Source organism: Antechinus flavipes, chromosome 3, assembly GCF_016432865.1.
Source record: "Antechinus flavipes isolate AdamAnt ecotype Samford, QLD, Australia chromosome 3, AdamAnt_v2, whole genome shotgun sequence".
In the NCBI taxonomy this organism is placed as follows: Eukaryota; Metazoa; Chordata; class Mammalia; order Dasyuromorphia; family Dasyuridae; genus Antechinus; species Antechinus flavipes.
The window spans coordinates 299156268-299176913 of NC_067400.1; the positions used below are offsets into that span (position 1 = coordinate 299156268).

Genomic DNA, 20646 nt, shown 5'->3' on the forward strand with positions numbered 1-20646 from the left:
TCATGAAGAACTGGACACAACTGAAATGACTGACCAACAACTTTGTGTTGTGAAAAAAACCTAACAATTAAAAAAGGGGGAGGAATGGAAGCTTTGGTAAATTATATGTAATGTTTGTAACTTGATTTCACATTCTTTAGGATGTATATCTTCACAGTGGTGCAGAAAACATAACTGTTAACTTCTTTGTTTGCTAAGAAAATCCCAAATGGGGTTACAAAGGTCGGACATGACTGAAACACAACAAAAAATCACTTCTTGGCTCTGAAGTTCTTTCATTACAGTTTGCATTCAACTGTGTAACTCATTTCAGTTTTCAATTACAGGTTTATTTATTTATTTTTCTAGGGGGGATGGGGAGAGATGGAGCAAGTTAAAAAGGTAGTCATTTAGTGATGAATAAGTTTGCAAAAATCCTCTTCCACTTAGAGAATCCCAGAGAATGATCTTTTTTGTGTGAAAACTGACAAGTCCCATTTTTAGCATTATCCTTGGGTAAATTGTACTATTTAGAATTCTCATTTTCCTAAATCTTTAGACTTTCAACCTTTTCTTCATTATTTGACCTATTGTTCTATAAATAACTTGATTTTTGTGCCTATTTTTATACACTGCATCTTTATTCTAGAGCTGGTTTTTTCCCTTCATAGATCTCTCTAGATCAGAGATCCATGATGTGGATCCAGAAGTAGATTTCATGGAGTCATTAATCCTTGGTTTCCTCTGTAATCTTTTATACTTTATATCTAGATATCCATTATAGTTAGTTTTTGCTTTATGTAAGTGAATCACTAAGTCAAGTGATTTTTCATGTAAAGCAGATTTGCCTACAGGTGTGGGGAAGAGCGGTAGGTAAAAAGGGAGCATCCAGTGGAATGGGGGACTGACATATAGTTTAAGGACACTTAGAAGGAAAGAACAGAGGAGCAAGAACAGGAGGAGGAATATCTGGACCAGAAACTGACGTGAGATCTGAGAAGACAGATATTCAGGGAGACAGAGGGGCGGACATGTAAACAGATGGACCAAGTTTGGCAAAGGTCACCTTTCTGTTGCTACAGGTCTCAAGACAAGCCTCCAATTCAGAGTGGACAGCAGAGCCTTTCTACATAAGTTCTTTTGCTTCACTTGAAGGGTTTTGGGTTTTTTGAGAGGTTTGAGGATGGGGGCTATGGTTTAAATTTATTTTCAGTGATAGTGGTGGCAGAGCACCCAGCTGTGGGTCAGCATTCAGATTCCCTTCAGAATTCTTAATGCAAATTTACATAAAGCAAAAACTGTCTGTAATACTATAAAGTGGTTGTATGTATTTGAACTTTAATCATTCAAAGGTATAATTATTTAAAATATAATTGTTTGTTCCAGCCCAATAGAGATAGACAATGAATTCAAATAATGTAACCACTTCGCAGGATTCATTATTAAATACTAATTGAGACTTCACTGTATTTTATGCATTTAAAAACATTATATTGAGGAGGAATCCATGGGTTTCACCAGTTTGCTAAAGGGAGTACTTGACACAGAAAGGATTAAAGATTCTTGTTCTAAATAATAATGAACATAGAAATTATTTTCTTTATTTAAAGGAGACTAGATGGGAAAGTGGATTGCAGCCTTGAGTTTGGAGTCAAGAAGACTTTAATCTCCAATCCAGCCTCAGATACTAGCCATGTGACCCTGGGCAAGTCACTTAAATTTAGTCTGAGTCAGTTTCCTCAACTGTAAAATGGATATCACAATAGCATATCTTTCACAATATTCTTGTGGGGGCAAATGAGATAATAGCTATTAAGTGCTTAATATAAGTGCCTATCACATAATAGGCATTTGAATACTTATTTTCTTTCTCTTTTCTGTAAACAATTACTATAGAATATTTTAAAATTTATTTTTGTAGTTAAGTAATTAATATCCAAAAAATCTTGAGAGATTTTAAGACTCTTGTCTTCTTCTGCCTTCCCTGACATGGAATCTGGTTTTACATCAGTACCATATTAAACTGATTGTCAAGCTAATTTAATGTACTAGAAAGTATAAAATCTACTTGAGTAAATTCTTTGATGTTCAGTATATTGATTGCATCTATACAACTATGACTATGGCATAGAGATCTGACATGTATTAGAGAAACATTCCTCTTTATTCAACTGTCAGACACACTACCTTTTCCTTTACTCACCTTGTTTAAAATAAGCATGCAGACTATTTCTAATCTGTCAGTCTGTTAACCAGTCATATCTCCACAAATGGAGAAAAATAATCTGTTTGATAAGTCAGGAATGCCAACTTCATCTGTAACATAAAGGTCACTACACACAAAACAGAATACCCTGAAGCTCAATAGCCCTCAATAAGCTATAAAAAATGTGAATAATATTGGGAGGCTAATTCTACTGTGGGTTTTTCTGGTTAGTATTTGGAATGTTCACTTCTCTGTTTTCTAATGGAGCAAAGATTCCCTAAACAGATTTTTACTGGAATTTCCTCCTACTCTCGCCCCTCCCCCAAAAAGAATAACCTGGAAAATATTTTGATTTTCCAGGTATTATTCTTTTCTGTAAAAGCCTCCCTTCCCCCCCCCCCCCTTTTCCTCAGTATAAGTTAAAAGGCAAGAAAAGTTGTCAGTTATTATGAGGTCAGTAGATGTCTTGAAAAGATAACTTGCTTTCTCTGAAAAGCCAAAAGTCATCTTAATATAATTCCTCAGCAAGCTAGGAAAGATTACTCTCATACTGTTCTTTCCTTTGTGATGTTTTATTTGTTCTTACAAGCAGAATCTTTGTTCAGACTACAGGATAAAGCCCTTGCATTACTAACAGGCTTTCTTAAAAGCTATGGGATGTAATTCTACTTCCTACATCCTGTGTGGTTTCTGTTTGGGGAAACCCAGTCTGTTCTAGCCTTAAAGAAAGTCTCTTCCCAATAAATTCCTAATGGAAACATTCTCCCTCCTTCTGTGTCCAAAGAAGAAAAAGTTTTTTATCTGTTTTTCCACTAGAGGATGTCTCATTGGGCCCATTTGAGTGGGGGGTTCGGGGTAATCATTTGAGATCACAAGATATTTCTCTGTTTTATAAAAGCTTGTTCATTAAAAATGTATTTATATTAATATTGTCTGTAGGTTCATTCCAGTCTCAGAAAAAGAACCTATTCCACAAAATTGTCAGCAAATATAAGCACAAAAAGGAGAAGCCTAATGTTCCGGAAAAAGGTACTGGTGAATTCCATCCTCCATTAAGGTTTCTTGGACACCTCTTTGAATACATTCTTCTGTACCAACAGTCCCCTCCCTTTTCCTTCCTTTTTTGCTTGCTTCATCTTCATCACTCCTGGCTCATTCATGTAAAAATATTCTCCAAGGTCTAAGGTTGAATGGTTAGGATGATTTCCTTCACCACAATTCCAGCCATCCAATATTTGAATCCTTTTTTTGGGGGGGAAAGGGGAAGGGAGGGAAGAGGAGGGACATGTTTGTGGATCCTGAAATATCTTTCACATCTCCCAGGTTTTCACTTCATCTATTATCACGTTGTCATTTTTTTTAATTAAAAAAGCTTCTTGAGCTTTCAACCATGCCTTATCATTTCTTTTTCTTAACCTCATTTTTTTCAGCTTTTGTCAGTTGTCACAAGTGGTATTCATGTAACACTGGCTTCCATAGTCCTTGCCAGGGGGTGCTCCTTTCTCACCGTCCTTTTACTTCAATTCTTTACTTATTTCCATGGTTAGTTATAGATCCAATCTCCCTTTCTAATTTCTCCAAATTTTATTAAGTAAGCCTTCTAGAATACTACTATTGGCTGGTTCCTCTCCTTAAAGCACTGACACTGTTTCAGTCAGTTAAGTGGGGTTCCTAATTAATTCTGGGCCCATCATAAGATTAATTTCACTTTCTGGTTAAATCTTTGTTTCTTTTAATAACAATCATACTAAGCTACTCTTTCATTATATTTTACAATTTGTTTAGTACTTTCCTTTGAAAAGCTTGTGAAGAAGGGAGTCAAATACTTTTATCCTAAATTAAAGATGAAAACCTGAGTCTCATAGATATGACATGATTTGCCCATGTTTTATATAGCAAAATGGTGGTAGATCAGTGGGTGGGAGAGAACCAGGATTAGAACCCAGGTTTGTTGTTTCTTTTTTTTATTTAATTCATAAACTAGTGCTTTCCCCACTATACTCTGTTGTTTCTCTTAAATTCTAATTCAAACATCTCATCTGACCCATGTATAGTCCCTTATATTGAAAGTTGCATTTTATGAGTCCTCCCTTCACTTCCTGCTATCTCCCTACACATACTTTTTTCATATTTCATTGTATATGTGCTTGGCTGTGTTTTTGTTTTATACTCAAGTGACTCAGTGCTCTGTGTTGCTTTAATCTGAATGACCTTGTTGTATGCATCTATATACAATTCATGCATGTGTATATTTGTATATACATGTAGCTAATTTTGCTTCATTTTATTTTGTCCACTAATAAACTGTTTTCTTCATGTAGAAAAATGTGATGTACAATATTTCAGTAGATGTTGTTTCCCTCCAAACTAAACTTTGTTTCTTTAACCAATTTACTTACATGACCTTGACCTAGCCACTTAATTTATAATTAAGGAAATTGATCTGCCATTATTCCGAATCTGTTTCCAATATTACTTTGTTTTCTTAGTTGGTAAATGCTATTTTGATATTTCAGTCATTGAAGTAAAACTATTTTTAATGAATGTTTTTATGACTGAATCATAAACACACACACGTTCTGAGGCTAAAGCTTTATTTTCTCTTTTTTTTCTTTCTTCATTATTTTTAGAAAAGGTCAATAAATGGCCAAATAAATAACTTACCTTTGACACCATTCAGCTCACTGACGTTATAAAAGACAGTGCACATTTCCATATTCCATAGTCCAGTGAATATAAATATGATTAGACTATAATTGATCCATGTTGCATGGTCTTGTGGCTAGTTATTCCTGAGTTCATTTTCTAAAACTGGTTTCTATGTATAAATTTGAAAGGAAAAACTTAGAAAAGAAACCCAGTTGTAATGTTTGATTTAATTATTTTAACAGGATTACACTATAATAATAATAACAATTTTTACATTGATGAGAAATGTGATGTTTAAAAAGTTGGAATAGCATAGAAGTGATTAGTGTGTGTGTGTGTGTGTGTGTGTGTGTGTGTGTGTGTGTGTGAGAGAGAGAGAGAGAGAGAGAGAGAGAGAGAGATTATGACATATTGATAGGAGTTGATAAACTTGGAAGACATGTAATATTTTCCTAATCCAGTTTCCAGTTCTTGTCACTTCCTAGATTATGAAACTTACACTGTGCTTTAGTAATATAAGGAAATGTAATAACAGGTCTATGGATCACATTTTTACTTTTAATTTTTTAAAAATTAATTATACTATTATTATATTTGAAATCATCCTAATATCCATTTCCCAAACTTCCAAACCAATATTATTTTGTAAGGTTGTTTAAGATGCTTCCTGTAATTGCTAAATATAATTATGCAAATAAAATAGAACTGAAAGGAAACTTATAGAGTTCAAAATCCCATTCTACAGATGATAAAACTGAGATCCAGAGAGTGACTTGCTGATGTCAGATTGTTAGTTAATGGTAAAGCCAAACAATAGTTCTGTCAGTCCAGTTCTTTTTCACCATTTCATGCCATCTGTGTTGAAAATAGTAATGTGTAAATTGGCCAAAAATTTATTTCAAAAAGTGTTTGTGTTTCAGTTAGCATTAAAAATACAAACCATTTGTTTTTGTCATTGGGAAATAAGGTTCCTGTCTATCATGTGTCTCTTTTTAAAATTATTTTACTTGCAAAATAGCAATCTCATATAAATAATATTTATGATGATATATATGTAATTACATAGATAGAAGGAACACTGAACAGAGAGGCAATATCAACTATCAATGAAGAAGCTGAACCTGGTGCTCCCTAAAATCATGCTCAGCTCCAACATTCTATGATTTAATGGTTTCTGTGTCTCTCCCGATGAGGTTAAAAATCCAATATTATGCACCAAACAGAAAGAGGTCTGCCTTCTCTGCTAAGAGTTATCTTCACAAAATTGATTTTGTGAAAGTCTCAAAATGGTCTAAAATAGTTTTAATGAGGCTGTTCTTACTGATAAGTTTTAATTTTTACTTACTAATTTGTATAGAACAGTACAATGAAAAGTAAATGATTTTGATTGATTCCCGATTTGTCCCAAAAATAAACAAATAAATAAATAAAGCAACTTCAATTTAATTTAACTGTAATTTTTTAGACTGTATTTACCATTAGGTATTTTTATTTAGGGGATAAGTATACAATTTGTGGGTTACTTAGATCCTTTTCTTCTCTCTGGTCATTTTACTGCTTCTTAGAAACTTTCCTGGAGACCTTATGGGAATTTAGAAGGTGAAATTTGAAATCTGTCTCCATACAATATTTATTAGTCTTCCTAATCTTAGCTGTCTGGTAGAAGAAATTTAAAACTGTTGCTTAAAATAATATTGGTTTAACTGAGACTTTTGGTTATCCATTCAAGGACAGTATATTAAAGTGAAGTGTTATCTTTGGAAGTTTGGAAATCTGAGTTGAAATCCCAGCTTTTCCACTTACAACTATTGTGCCTTTGGACAAGTTCATTCAATTTCTCTTGGTCTTGGTTTATTTACATGTAAAATTAGTTTAGATCTGTGATTCTCAAAATGTGATCCACAGAATCCTGGGAGTCTCTGAAATCTTTCAGAGGGTTTATATAATAATTCAAAATTAATTATTATTTCTAAAATGGTAAATGTCTTTAAGTATAATTCACATAAACAAATACCCTTTGAACAGATCCTTAATAATTTTTAATAGCATAAAAATAATGAAAATAAAAGTTTAAGGACTATGTGTCTAGATGGCTTTTAAGATCCCTTTTCAGCTCAAAATTTGATTCTATTGAATTTTCTTTATACCTCTTTTTTGTATCATTCAGATTGCTATCCAAGCTTGATTCACCTCTCTCAAAGTAATCTTAGCACTTAGTAAAAAGTTGGAAATTTTAAAATTTAAACAAAATTTTTATACATTTCTCTGCTCTTACCTATCATGATCTTATAAATCTAAATTAGGCTAATTAATTTGCTGCATGTGTACATCTAAAAATCAAATGTCTTTGGACTGGTTTAAAAAGAGACTTAAAGGAATAGAAATATGAATTATGAAGCATTATTATTTTGTGTTTTAAGAAGGCTGTCATATTACTTACTTTGACTGAAAAGCAAGTGATTTTTACAGCTTCCATTTTTGGAGCTCAGTGTCTTTGTAACTCTTACTTGTTTGATTTGTTTGTTTTTGACCAGTCCATGATTTCCCTCATGAGAGTAATAGTTCCTATTTAGTAGTCCAAAGGTTTCATACTAAAACTACTTTAATAGTGCTTTTACCAGTAAATAATTACAGAATCTTATGAGAAGTATAACAGATTACTCAAGGGGTTCACAACCATTTTTGTTGTTGAAAGGCAATTGAGGAAAAAAAATTGTTGGGAACCACAGGTCTAAGAATTCCCTGTGAGGCCATTTCCCCTACTGTTTTGTATTATGATTTTAAAGAGTTGTCTGGAACATTGGGAAGTTGTGACCTGCCCCAATTAACTGTTTCAAGTTTGTCTGGGAGTCTAGAATTCAGCACAAATGTTCTTGAAGCAGGGACAGACTCTCCACACTGTGCAGTATTCCCCTCCTTGTTTCTCTTAGTTATAATTACATTTCTTTACTAAAATAAAAAGTGAGGCACAGCCTTGCTTCTTATTGTAGCACCTTACCTAATCTTTTTTTTACCCTAGATTCTTTCATTTTAATTCAATAAAAATTACAAGTGCCGGGGTTTTCATTTCTACTTCTAAAAAGAATCAGTAGCACCCAAGCCATTCAATCTTTGTCGTCCATTTTGAATGGATGGTTTTTAATGCCTCCCAGGATGAGTTAGATTAGTTTCATTGATTTATTTTTCATGTTCCATCAAATACCTGACTGCTGTTTCAACTCTTATGAGACTAACCTAAGGGAGAAAGATTTCAGATTTGATCATAATTTTAGTGTGAGTTTGAATCTTTCTTTGCAATGTGAATTCACAGTTCTTTAGTACTCTGGAGGCCGAGGGGTTCTTAGATACCCTTTACTTCCCCCACTGCTGGATAAAGTTTGGAAAGCAAGATATTCTTGCTATATTTTTAATGTTGATTAATGATTTAGGTTTTTGTTTTATTTTTTCTTTGTCTCTTGAAAATTACATGTTATAATTGTGGACTCATTTTATTAAAGCTAATATCTCTGGACTTGTTCCTTAATACTGGATAGCTTTCTATAATTTCTTAAAGACAAAAAGGAAAAAAAAGTATATGGCAGCTAAGTGATACAGTGGTTAAGTTGTTGGACCTGGAGGAAGATGAGTTCAAAACGGACCACAAATTCTTACTAGCTGATTGATCTAGAGCAAGTCATGTAATTCTCTATTTCCTTCAGTTTTCTCATCCTTAAAATGGGGATAATAGTAATAGCTACTTTCTAAGTTTGCTGTGAGAATCAAATGAAATAATAATTGTAAAGTGTCTGTTACATGACAGCACAATTGCTGGCATGTGGTAAACACTATATAGATGTTAGCTATTTTTCTTTAGGTGAGTGCTTTATATATATATATACCTTACTTCCCTCTACGACATGAGTCATTCATTTACCTCAAAAGGAAAAAAAAAAAATCAGATGTTTTTCCCTCATATCTTCTGTGACCGACAATTATAAAATAATAAAGTTTATTGTTGTATTTGTATACAATCTATTTTGGTATCTTGGTATTCCATTTTTAAACATATTTGTCTCTTTGAACAGCTCTTTATTTTACCCCCTCATGATTTTCTTATAATTTGCCAAGGAAAGTTTGCTTTCTCTGATTCATCTTGATTCAGATCTGCCTTTGCTTCCTAAAGTGTGTGGTATACAAAATTAGATATTTCAAACACAAATACAAAAAAAAGTGGATTTCACAATTAGGAAAGAACCTGGCTCTGAATCTTAGCTATCCTGTTTATGACTTGTGTGATCTTGGATAAGACCTTTCACTTAACTGACCCTCATTTTCCTCATCTATAAAATTAGGGAGTTGGTCAGCGTGAGCTCTACAGGACCCTTCTAGCTTTAAGTACTCAAATCTTATAAATATTCTTCCTTTTTCTCTATCACTCTTTGTCTTACATCTTCTCCAGTGGATAGGGCCAAGCCAAAATCCATTTTCCTTCAGAAGCACGGAGTTTAGAGTAAGGTCAAAATTGTAAGTGACATTTTCAGTCTGCCCTTATTTGGTGGTTTCCACTAGACCCAAGTTAACATCTTACCATCTTACCATTCCTTAACATCCTTCCAAAGAGCCTCTAATCTTTTAATGCAATGGTGTAAAACTTAACTTTTAAAATAGATCCCTGTAGGGCTGCATATTAATAATGTAAGAAAACCTCAGATTATTATCATATATCCATTATATTATATTGCATTTCTATTTACTTTGCTGAACCAGTTAATTTTAATCTGGTTGGTTCTGCCCTGGAGAGTTCTGTACAGCAGGTGACCTCACTTGAACATTTGTGTTTTGTTGTCATTATTGTTCAGACTTTTCAGTTTTGTCTGACTTTGTGATCCCATTCCAAGTTTTTGTGGCAAAGATACTAGAGTAGTTTGCCAATTCTTTCTCCAGCTTACAGGTGAGGAAACTGAGACAAACAGGGTTTAGTGACTTTCCCTGAATCATACAATTAAATAGGTTTCATATAGTTTCCCTGATGTTATTGACCCCAGCATTCCAGTCCAACTATATTTTTCATCCTGTGCAATTTTTGACTATGTCTACTCATAAATTTTCAATAGGGAATCTATCCAGTATACTGGAGACTTCTTCTTGATTATTAGTATTGTTTTTAAATCAGGTAGCCTTTTTAAAGCATATTTTCATGGCTCTGGAACTCTCAATGAAGAAGCTCATTTGTTCTACAGATATAGAGTTTTGTCATGAACTTAGAGCTTATGACTTACCTGAAGTCATGCAACAGTTTGGATCAGGAATTAAGACTTGAGCCCAAGGTCTTTTGGACATCGGGACTGGCCCTCTCTTTATTAAGCCATACTGTCTCTCCAAGAGCCCCTATCTTGGGATAAATTAGATTTTACATTAGCAGAAAGCACACAGAAAGTTTCCCGTCTAGATCAGAGTAGTCTCAGATTCAAGACGTTCTAATTACTGGTATATTATTTCTGTATATTAACTCCATTTCTTGTTTTTCCTTTATCTTTTTTTTTTTTTTTTTTTTTTTTTTGATATCCAGTTCCATTTTATCTGTTTCCTGATTGTTTGCCTGGTTTTTGGTCCACTGACACTTTGACCTAATCATCTATATATTTTCTGAGTTATAGCTTCCCATTGGGACAGTCTTGATAACTTAACTTCTGGGTACCAGTGGCCAGAACTTATTTTTCATTCCCAGCCATCCCTTGCTTTCTCCCAGAGCCTCGCTAACCATTGTCAGAATACAGAAAAATTAATCATGATTAGCAAGGAAGGAAATAAGTATTTTAAGAGCTTACACAGTGCTTTACAAATATTATCTCATTTAATTTTCTTTTCAAACTGATCTCTGCCCAGAAGTAATCAGGCATCTTTTTTTCAGATTGGGATGCAATGGTTTCTATAAAAAGTTTTGGGAGAAGAAAAATCTGCTACATATCTTTTTCCAAAACGGGTACCTCTTCTTTTGCCACCTAGGAAATTTTTCCTTAATTTGCCTGGAGTTTTTGCCACCCATTTATCTTAATGAGTCCTAGTGTTCCTGTGGGGTTAGGAAGGATTGAAGCTGCTTCTGTCTAGAATATGTTGAAGAATCAATTGCAATATTCTCCTCCTCCTGATTCCCACCTTGTTTTGCCCTTGATATCAATAGCAGATGCAATTAACATATGAACCAGGAGACCGAGAACGCTGGGGACAAAGAGATGTGTAGTGGAGGTTATTTAATGTTTTTAGTTGAATAGTGGTTAAAATTCCTTCAGATTTATGTAAAGCCTTGACTTTCCAACATTAGCCTAATGATTGTTTTTCTCTTGATTTTTATTCCCATCTAAATTGCTCCCCCCCAACCCCCGTCTTTTTTAGCAGCTTTTTGTTATATTGCTGTTCCTTCCAAAAATTTTTCTTAGAATCTTGAAGTATATAGAGATAATGCTTTAAGATAGCCCAAACATAAAACTATTAAGTTTTATGAGCCCAAATAATTGGCTCACTCAGGAAATAAACATCTCATATTATTAAGGGAGCTTTGTATGGCTTGGATCCAAGTCTATAACTTGAAAGGAGCCCTTTTTTCCCCATCCAGTTTCTGGTGACTTGCTTGACAAGAGTGTTTCAAAGCATTGCCAAAGTATTTGTTTGGGAGCAGGACTTTTACTGTATTTCCTCATTACTCTACATCTAGGCAAGAAGCCAAGCCTCAAATCATGGAATGATTTCTGCTGAGCATCTTTTCTGTTAGAGTAAATGCAAATTATTTTAGCCTTCTAAGTCTTTTAGGGATGAGATGCTGTAACTTTCAGATTAAAGACCTTGTGAATTCATAATACTCCTCCCCCAGGGGCAGACTTATAAAATAACTCTTTGGAGAGTTAGAGTAAAAAAATTGAAAAGGATTTGTGACCCATGTGAGTGTCTGTGGTCATATGTGCATGTGTACCCACATAAACACATACTTCTACTTTTACTCTTATCTTGTTTTGCTCTTAACATGTTCTGCCTTTCATTAACTTAAGCTTTTTTCTTCAACTCTGTCTCTGTATTTCTCTCTCTATCCCTACATAATACTTCTAATAGCACCTTCAATTATCTTCAGATTTTATTTCCCTGAAATATCAAAACACATCATCTTAGTCACCTGATCCACTCTCTGCTCTTTCCATAAAGAATTATCTCGTGGCTAGCACTGAGTTTTTGATTGCTTCCTTTGGGAAAACTAAGCTATGTTTATCCCCCTATATTAAGTAAAAATATATTTTCAGGTTCCTTGTCTTCACTTCATCTCAATTCTTCCCTTCCCCTCCCCCCAAAAAAACCCCAGATGGGACTGCAAATATTAATTCTGACTAAATGGAGATCAAATGAAAAATAACATTCTTTAAAAAAAATTTGGTGGTAGAGTGAGGAGTCTGGTCCTGTGATTTAATTGTTTTAGGAAATTCAGGGTAGAAATCTCAGTTTAGGTAATTACAAATCAGGCACTAGTCTTTTTTTCATAGTTTTAGAAGACTTGCATGGGCTGCTGAGAGTTGTAACTTTTCCATACTTCTAGTAGAGAAGATTTGATCCCAAGTTTCCTGATGTTGTTATTAATAGATAATTAATTCATATTTGCATAGTCACCTAATGAATGTTTGACAAAGATCACTAAATGACTTTGTTAGAGAAACAAACTCATATTCTGCCTTCCACCTTAGGGAGAAAGTCCTTGCCCCATAAACCATAGTTTTGTTACTATAGCATTATGGATTAAGTTACTCCCTTTTGGAAGAAAATGAAAGTCTGTGAACTAGTTTCCTCTCACACCTTCTACTAAAAATGCTTTACCTCACTGGGTTCAGCCGAAAGTGAGCGGGTATGAGGATCCTGCACTGGATTCATGAATGTCTATCCTTCCTTTCTAAGTAGAAAATATTAATAAAACAAGGAGGGATAATTTTATAAAAGTATTTGTCAGTTTGTAAATAGCTTTCTTTGCAACAGCCTAACTCTTTGACTTTAGTCAAGTCCTTTAACTTCCTCCCTGCCATTTGAAAAAAGAGATTGTACTCTCAGGTCCTTTCCAGCTCTGTGAGCATATATGACCTTGTATATAGGTTATATAAGTATAATGACGTGCATTAGGACAAGAAAGGAAAAGGAACTCAACACAGACGGTTTCTTCTAGCTTTATTCTAAGGTAATGGAATCATACATGGTAATAGTAGACTCCTTTAATTTAAGGAATATTGCCTCAACCTGCATGAACTTTGGGTAAATTCTGCCCTTTCTCACTAAGCCAAAAGTCCCAAACATTTTCACACAGTGCCCCAAATCCAGCTCTCCTTTTCTGTACCTGAGGGGAAAGTGAATTTCCTGTGTATGGAAGACGTGTACAGATTGCCCACTCCCTGCCTTTCCTGTCTGACTTTCTCTGTAGCCTAGTCCATAGGCCAGGCTACAAGTAGGTGTCTGAGCTCTCCCCGTTGGTGTTTTAATTTGCATTTCCTATCATTGACTTATTTCAGCCATACTTTCAGAAGATAAAACCACCACTGAGCCTCTCCGCAAGACTAAAGATGCCCCATCAGTTCCAAGCACTCCAGAGCCAACAACAACGCAAGAGCCTTTGGTTGGCAGCCAGAAAAGGAAAGCCAGGAAAACGAAGATCACGCATCTCGTCAGGACCGCAGATGGCCGGGTGTCACCAGCAGGAGGTACTTTGGGTAAGGAGATGAGATGGATGAGGAAAAAGGGGCCTGCTGGGGAGCCAGGGAGGGAAGCCTGCCAGATTTCACAGCGTCCTAGAGGGAGCGGTTCTAGGTTCTAGGTGGGGTTTTAAACATGTCCTGGACTGGGTGTTGGGAGGTAGAAGGGTTTCTATATCAAGGCACTTAAACAGATTTCAGAAAGCTACTATAAGTAAGGATTTCTATAGAGTTTTTTGGGAATGGATTCTAGTGAAATCTTGAAATTTATTTGTCGTCCTATAGATTACAAAAACAGCTCTTTCTCAAGACAGAATGTCTGAGGCTCTCTGAGAATTATGGGGCTATTTAATCCTATATGCTTTTCCTTTTGAGAGAAGGGGGGCAGGGGGGAAGGAAGAGTACTTTTTTTTTTTCTGAGGCAATTAGGGTTAAGTGACTTGCACAGAGTCCAACAACTAGGAAGTGTCTGAGGCTGTATTTGAACTCAGGTCCTCCTGATCTTCTGCACCACCTAGCTGCCCTTGTTTTTAATTTTTTTAAGATTTTTTAAGATTTTAAGATTTAACATTTGATCTGTCTCATAACTTACCATATATTATTTGCTTTACTGAAAGCCAGGTTTTCCAGTCCTAGATTTTTCAGCTGCTAGAATCAAACTAGTTCTAGGCATGGCTTTTATTTCTTACATCCAAAACCCTAAAGAAGTTCCAGTTCATAACTTATCCTCGGATGTTTTTGCTTATCTGACATACTAGACTCGTGGCTAGAACGGTTTCAGAAATTCCAGGTGTAAAAACAAATTGAGGTTCATTGCGTTATGCTTTGCAGACTTCACGATTCCCAAGTACCTAACATTAGCTATTGTAACTGTAGCTTTGTGGCTTTTCAGCAACTGTAGAATGTTCCTACAGCTTTTTCAGGAGTCAGATTTTTGTATTTCCTATGTATTACATTTAAATGCACTTTCATTTAAGTAAAATTAAACATTAAGAGAAGCAAAGAGTTTATTAAATTAATTTTAAACCAACGTTGTCACTTGAAGGACAGCAAAATGAGGAATTTCAATGACTTTTTCTTATATATTATACATGTGTTGGGCTGGTTTTTCTTTCTTTTAGAACTTTTCACATTGCAGCATATGGCAAGGCGTTGACTTTTTAAAACTGAAAGTCTTTAGATGATGCTTCCATTTTTAATGCAGTAAGGAATCATGGAATTTTTATGTTCTAATACAAGACACTTTAAGGCCATTACTATTTGCTCCTTAATTTAAAATTGCCTTTAAAACTCTGATAAGAATACCTCTTCTACCAAGACAACATGGTCAAATGAAGAAATTATTGCTATTTTCCAGTAGAGATATTTGAGTTACATTTCATACAGGTCTATTTTGTCTTATTTTTATTATAGCATACTCTTGCCTTCGAATGTATGTCTTTCCCATCAAGTCATTTTTCGGACATGTTCATAAACAATGTAGTTCATGAAACAGACCAGTACATCAACGATACTGTATGTAATACTTCCTATGAAGCCTGATAATATATGTAATTTTCCATTCTCAGAGTCCCCCAACTCTGCAAAAAAGGGAAGTAACCTCATCCATTTTTTTTTTTGTTGTTGTTGTTTTTTTGGCTGAGGCACTTGTGACCCAGGGTCACACAGGCTCATCAGCTTTTAATAGATACTTTGAATCTGGTCTCCTAAACACTGAATAACCAGAAACCCTTTACTTTCAGTCAGAAATGATATAATTAGGCAAAGAAATATCAGGTCCCCAAAAGAAGAAGAAAGAACCTGGGGTATTTGGTAATACAGTAATCAATTTAATTAATTAAAAGCAATTCAGGGAGGGATACGATCATTCTTAACCACTGCAGACTTAACATTCATATTTCATCACAAGCATTTGTATTCTCTGGGTATCTTAAATGCCCCTCTACCGAAGTTTCCTCAAGCTGTATTTTAACTTGGGCTTTTTTCCCTCCTCTAATCCAATCCTGACCCATTCTGTGGCCTTGGATCAATCTCTTAAACTCTTTTCAACTTGGCTTCTGATTAAACTCTTTTCAACTCAGCTTTTGAGAATAATGCTGCCCATGGGAAGGACTGGGCTTAATAAAGGAGCCTTGTTGCTCTGGAAGAAGAGAATCTGTATAAGCCATTATATTCTCGGTATATATCAAGGGGAATTGGGAAGGAATGTTACCTTCTTAACCAGTAAGTGCCACAGAATCTTCTTTCTCTTTTGTCTACAAGCTGGTAGGGCTAAATCCTCTTTGATAAATCTTTCTTTTGTTACAGATGACAAACCCAAGGAACAACTGCAGGGTAGTCTCCCTAAAGCATCAGCTACAGATATCGATTGCAATGAGGAATGCTCCCAAAACATCGAAGCAGAGGAGATTCGTAGTATCACACCAGACATGCCAGCCGTGTCTGCCTTCTTCAGCCTGGCTGCCCTGGCTGAAGTAGCAGCAATGGAGAATGTACACAGGTGAGCTGGTGGGAAGTTGCCTTCTACCCAGTCTTGTAGGCTCTTGCCTTTCTTTGGCAGAACGGATCCAAAGAAGGCAGCCTCCAAATCTAGACAAACCCCATTCCGGCGGTCAGATGTTCATTTTTTTCATGGCCGAATAGAGCCATGTCATCTCTCAGGATTTTGTTTCATATTTTGCTGAGCCTGTCACCTTGTATTGCTTACACAAACGAATTAGTTACATGGAAAAACATGGAAGAGAAAATTGGCCAAGCAAATATACTTTTATTCATATATCATATATAATAGCATTATGTATTAAATAATGTATATTGAATAATAGAATACTATGGGATATATTAATATAATCTAAAACATTAGATATAATATACTATTATAATATTATGACATTATATATTCAAATAAATATGTAATTAAGGCCTCTGATATCTTCAAAATTCAGAAAAAACTGAAATTAAAATCAGAATAGAGGCTTTCTTTGTCTTTTTTCAACTAGTTGCCTATTATGTACTGTTAATATATTATTTTGTTATATTTAATATATAATTATTATGTATTAGCATATTGTGAACTACAAGTACATATTACTATAATATACATTATAAATGTCATGTAAATAAATATATATGTGTGTGTGTGTGTGTTAGATGACTGTATATTACCTTAATACCATATCTCATATAATATATTCTGTAATTGCTATGTTACATCATGTAGTTCCATATGCCATTTTATTACGTTATTATATATAATAATGTCACATACTAGTATTAGCATATTTTGCTTGGCTAATGTTGTCTTCTGTTTTCCATGTTACTAATTAGCTTGCATATGCATACAATATATAATGATTTTATACATATTGTGTGTACTATTACATTATTATAATACATACTATGTATGCATTATACATATTATGTTATAATTATTATATATTATACATAAGTATTTTAATACAAGATATGTATTATAATAATGTATATATAATCTATGTGTATAACATTAATTTATAATTTATAATTTATTATATATATATATATATATATATACACACACACACACATATATATATATATAATTAATAGGACTACTATTGTTCTACAAATTCTACAAGTGAACCTCACATTGTAAAATAAACTATAAGGAGAGAGTGTAGTTTGGGAAGAGTGCACGGACCCAACAGTTAGGGAGCCCACATTTTTTTCACATTGTGCTACTAATTTACCACATGCAGCAGATAACTATTCATCACTTCAGTTTTTTTGTCATTATTGTGAACATCAAATGAAATAAAAGATTCATTCAGCAATACCCAGCATTTATAAAGCACCTAGTAAATGCTTTGGGCACACAGAGCCCTTTGGAAATTTTAAAGTACTTCTCAAATACAAGGTAATATTTTAAGTGCATTTAGAGAATTTTCTTTTAAAGAAATTAATAGAGAGTCCTTTACTGAATACACATTTTGGCTATCTTTTCTAAATTGCTTTTTTCTTATTTTTTTCCTTGAAAAATGAGGTAAGGCCTCTGCTATCTGATGTCTTCAAAATGTAGGACAAACTGAAGTTAAAGCCAGAGCACAGACTTTCTTTTTCTCTTTTCAATTAGCATGTTGTAAGATCTATACTTATGTCACAAATAGCTCATAGAATTTAAAGTGGGAAGAAATCTTAGAGATTATGTAGTCTTTGACTGTCTTATTTTATAGCTATAAAAGGTGAGGTGACTTGTCTAGATCATACAGAGAGTTGTTGACAGATAATTGAACCCAGGTCTTCAAATTGCAAAATCAGATTACTTTTAATTACTTCAAATTATACAGTGCCATGTAGGATAAACTCTGTATTGCACAGTAGGTAGAACACTGGGCTTGGAGTTAGGAAGATTCACTCATGTTCATAAATTCAAATTCAACCTCAGATATTTCCTAGTTGTGTGACTCTGGGTAAGTCACTTAGCCCTGTTTGTCTCAGTTTCCTCATCTGTCAAATGAGCTGGAAAAGGAAGTGACAAAAATACCATGCTATCTTTGCCAAGAAAACCTCAAATGTCATCACGAATAGTTGGACATCACTAAAAATGACAACAACGATATGTTGTCTCCTCGGGTTTTAGATTATTACAATTTTCCAGAAACTAAATATCTTATAATTTGCACAAATATAGCTATAACTTCCTAACAATATTTACAGTTGTCAAAACACTATAGTGAGTACTTGGGGGTTTAAGAAGAAGTTTTATATAATGAAATAAATAAAATAATTCCTGCTTCTCTGTATCATTGTAGTATGGAGGGATCTGATATGTTGGAAGAGCTCATAGTATGGTCCCATGAACAGATTGTATCTTGTTTCTGAGAAGCATCCTTGCCTCTTTAAGGTATAGAGAGGCTCATTGTCAGTATACTGGATACTTGATTATAAATTCTTTAGCCATGACAACCTATTAAAAATGTACCTTGGCAGCAACCTGTCAGCTTCTGTAGTGAAGTGACAGAATGCCCCTACCCATGCCATTAAAGAATCACATGATTTTTAGGCTCTCTATAAATATTAACTTAGCTAGTCGTACTCTAAATGACCAATTAGAGGATATTCTACTGAAGAACTGAATTACATCCATCTTAGATCCTTACCATAAATGACTCAAAAGGCAGAAGGAAGTTAAAACTAAATAGAAGGGTAGTTCGCTGGTTCTTTTTGGAAATAGAAGTTGGCAGAAAAAGTTTTATTATATGTCCAAAGGAAACAAGGAGATGTTCATAGGTGGTTTGGTCATTTTACATTGCAGAATCATGATAAATATTTGGAAAAAGGCCATCACAGAAATCATGAGAGCATATGTGACAACATCTGTTTTAGAAGATGAAGAGGTAGAGCAGGTTTACTGAAAGCAATTAGAACCTCCAAATTAAATTAGTCTTATTCTTTGAAGCTCAGTGACTTGAATGCAAAGTCAGTGTAGATGAAGACAATAAAAAATGCTGAAACCACCAGTATCATGACTTCTCTTCTTAAAAAAAAAAGAATCCAAAGGCATCAGGTATGATGAATACTGAATAAAAGAACAAAAAATGAAATTGCTTAATACTCCTATGGAGAGAGTTCATTAATCAACTTTATATGTACAGACCCAGAGATCAAATGAATGCATAAGAAAAAATAAAAACTTTAAAAAGGAGGACAATTAAATTGATTTCAATATAACCTGTTAAAGCAAGTTGCTAATACTGAAAAATGGAAAATAGATGAATGAAAAGATATGAACACCAAATACATCTTCCAGAGATTTAACTATTAGTTACCCCAATCCTTAACGCAACAGCAAATATTTGATTTATTTTTCAAGGTAGAAATGTGGCAGCCAAGGGTAACATTAATGTATAATAAATATTTATTTCTAAAATCATATAAAGATGCTCAATCAGCCAAGCATTTATCAAGCAGTGTACTAGATTTATCAATCTATATTAAACACAGAATGAGACAATCCTTGCTCTCAAGGAACTTAGAGGTACAGAATATTTGTAGTTAAGCAAATACAGGATAAATAATTTTTAAAAAAAATCACAAATGATCCTCAGAGGAGGAAGGCACCAATGAATGAGTGAGTCAAGAAAGTTTCTCAAAAGAAAGTCCTTGAATAGAGCCTTCAAGGGAGATAAGAACTCTAAGATATAAAAGTGAGGAAGGCAAGGATCTAGATATAGCAGATGATATAGCCTGTGCAAAGACAGAGTTGGAAGAACAGCTACGAGGCCATTTTGGCTAGAAAACAGAGCATGTGAGGGGGAGTAATGCGTAATCAGCCTGGAAATTTAAGCTGATGCCATATTGTGAAGGACTTTAAATGCCAAAAAGACAAGTTTGTGTTTTATTCTAACTTATGATTAGTGGTATCTTTAAAAAGAAAAGGAGAAATGAAAGGGGGAAATTTTTTGAAAAAAAATATTTGAAGATCTCAGCAAGACCAAATCAATCAATCAGTAATATTAAATTTGTACTATGTATCAAGTAATATGCTAAGCTCTGGCATCTAGGCAGAGTCGTGTAAGGATGAAACAAAAAGGAAGATGACAAGGAGATAAAGAATAGAGAAAATCTATAGAAAATTTATACAGTGATTTCTCTGTGATCATGATGAACACTATATTTGGGCTCTAATAGTATAATACTTAAGATGCTTTAGTAGAAATAGTACTGAAGAAAAGATGAGAAAAGCCCATCTTCACAATGCCAGTTTTCTTCTAAGATGTTTTTTGTTGTAAGTTATGGAACAATGATATTGCCAGAGAATTGAAACTGGGCATCAGCTAATAGGTAGTGGAGAATCTATTGTGAAGGTGTATAGGCTGTAGCACATTACAAACAAGGAATTAAAAAGGGAAAACAGAGTGAAGGATCTATTGAAGAAACATAAAGCCAAAAAGGAGATAGTTGGCAATGTGGCAAGAGCAAAGGAGAAAGAATATGCTGAATTTGTATTCTCATAATGTTGGGAAAACTCAAGGAAGGCCTCTAGCACATTGTATAATCCCTTTATGGTGAACACATGGGAGGATGTCAGTGAAAGTCTCATTGAAAGGAAGGGTTTCACTCTGCATGATTAAAGGAAAT

At 34.3% G+C, this 20646-nt stretch overlaps 1 protein-coding gene across 10 annotated transcripts in view; it reads left to right on the forward strand.

The window, feature by feature from the left end:
* The window catches only part of BBX (BBX high mobility group box domain containing), a 358834-nt gene that overhangs the window by 328926 nt on the left and 9262 nt on the right, over positions 1 to 20646 (forward strand). For 8 of the 10 annotated variants that reach the window (XM_051985230.1, XM_051985235.1, XM_051985229.1 and 5 more), the window contains 3 exons: positions 3125 to 3214; positions 13348 to 13545; positions 15835 to 16027. In XM_051985230.1, coding sequence (XP_051841190.1) covers positions 3125 to 3214; positions 13348 to 13545; positions 15835 to 16027 — 481 coding nt within the window. The remainder of the gene's footprint in view (positions 1 to 3124; positions 3215 to 13347; positions 13546 to 15834; positions 16028 to 20646) is intronic. The other 2 variants (XM_051985238.1, XM_051985239.1) reach the window with 2 other exon arrangements.